The following is a 1,040-nucleotide window of genomic DNA, read 5'->3' as shown; positions in this document are numbered from 1 at the left end:
GCTCATTGTGTGTGTGTGTGTGTGTGTGGGGTGGGTGAGGGAAGGACGCGTGTGTGTGTGTGTGGGGTGGGTGAGGGAAGGAGGCGTGTGTGTGTGTGTATGTGTGTGTGTGTGTGCGTGTGTGTGTGAGCGCGCCCGCACACGTGGGCATCAAGTGTGCGTGTGCGGATGACACCGGTCATCAAACGCGACTGGAACGCCCCTGACTTCGTCCGTCGGCCGACGACGCCATCCCTCCCACACCCGTCCCCTCCCCCGAAAACACACCAACCTGTTGAACGCAGCTTCAGCCCCCCTCAGCTCCTCCAGCAGCTCCCGGCTGTCAGCCAGCTCACGCAGCACGCGGTACGTGTCGCGCACGGCGGCGTCTGAAAAGCGGTTTCGGCGATTTAATTGGGAGGTTTTGGCGATCTCAGGGGGGAGTTGTTCCTTCCGTTGAACCGCGGGCCCCGCGTGCGTGCAAGGCAGCCCTTTGGCGGGCGCTGCTGCCTGGATTATGTTGCCACGGCCCTGCCATCTGTCGCGGCTTCGGGGGCCCCCCAGAGTGCCGTCAGCCTTGTCTTGTCTCACCGGCCCTGTAAGCCATTCTGCTGTAGCAGAGCTCTATGAATTGGGGCACGAGGATTGTGTAGAAGGGCAGGTGGGCCAGCACGTGGCCGCGCCACTGGGGGCCGTAGCAGCCCTGGGGGGCGGGGGGCGGAGAGCGCAGGGGAGGGGACGAGAGGGAGTCGCCGCACGTGTACGTTGTGCGGCGCCGTCTGTGGAAGGAAAACGGTGTTCGCGGCGTGGCCAGCCGACGGCGGAGTTGCTCCCAACACGTGCAGTAAGGGCGCGGTGTGCTGATGTAGGTGGCAGGCGGGGCCGGCACCCGGGCGCAGGGCAAGAGGAGGGGGGAACCCCTGCACCATGTCAGGTTGATCAGGACACGACAGCTCAAAAAAGAGTGTGCCCGCACATGCCTCGCAACGCACACGTGTCCAGCCGCCCCCGCCGTCCCCATTTGCCCCCACCCCCCAGCACCCACCCGCACGGCCTGCGGC

The 1,040-nt window shown here is 65.7% G+C and overlaps 1 protein-coding gene across 1 annotated transcript in view; it reads right to left on the bottom strand.

Moving 5' to 3' along the window:
• MNEG_7603 (hypothetical protein) overlaps positions 1–586 on the bottom strand; it is a gene marked incomplete at both ends in the record, with an annotated part of 2,739 nt that extends 2,153 nt beyond the window's left edge. The window contains 2 exons of the mRNA XM_014043922.1: positions 272–368; positions 571–586. Of these exons, the coding sequence (XP_013899376.1) occupies positions 272–368; positions 571–586 (113 nt within the window). The remainder of the gene's footprint in view (positions 1–271; positions 369–570) is intronic.
• Positions 587–1,040: the final 454 nt, after the last annotated feature.

Source organism: Monoraphidium neglectum (assembly GCF_000611645.1).
Source record: "Monoraphidium neglectum strain SAG 48.87 unplaced genomic scaffold scaffold01361, whole genome shotgun sequence".
In the NCBI taxonomy this organism is placed as follows: Eukaryota; Viridiplantae; Chlorophyta; class Chlorophyceae; order Sphaeropleales; family Selenastraceae; genus Monoraphidium; species Monoraphidium neglectum.
Note: the sequence above shows the minus strand (reverse complement) of the source record. Positions and strands in the feature narration are given on the sequence as shown.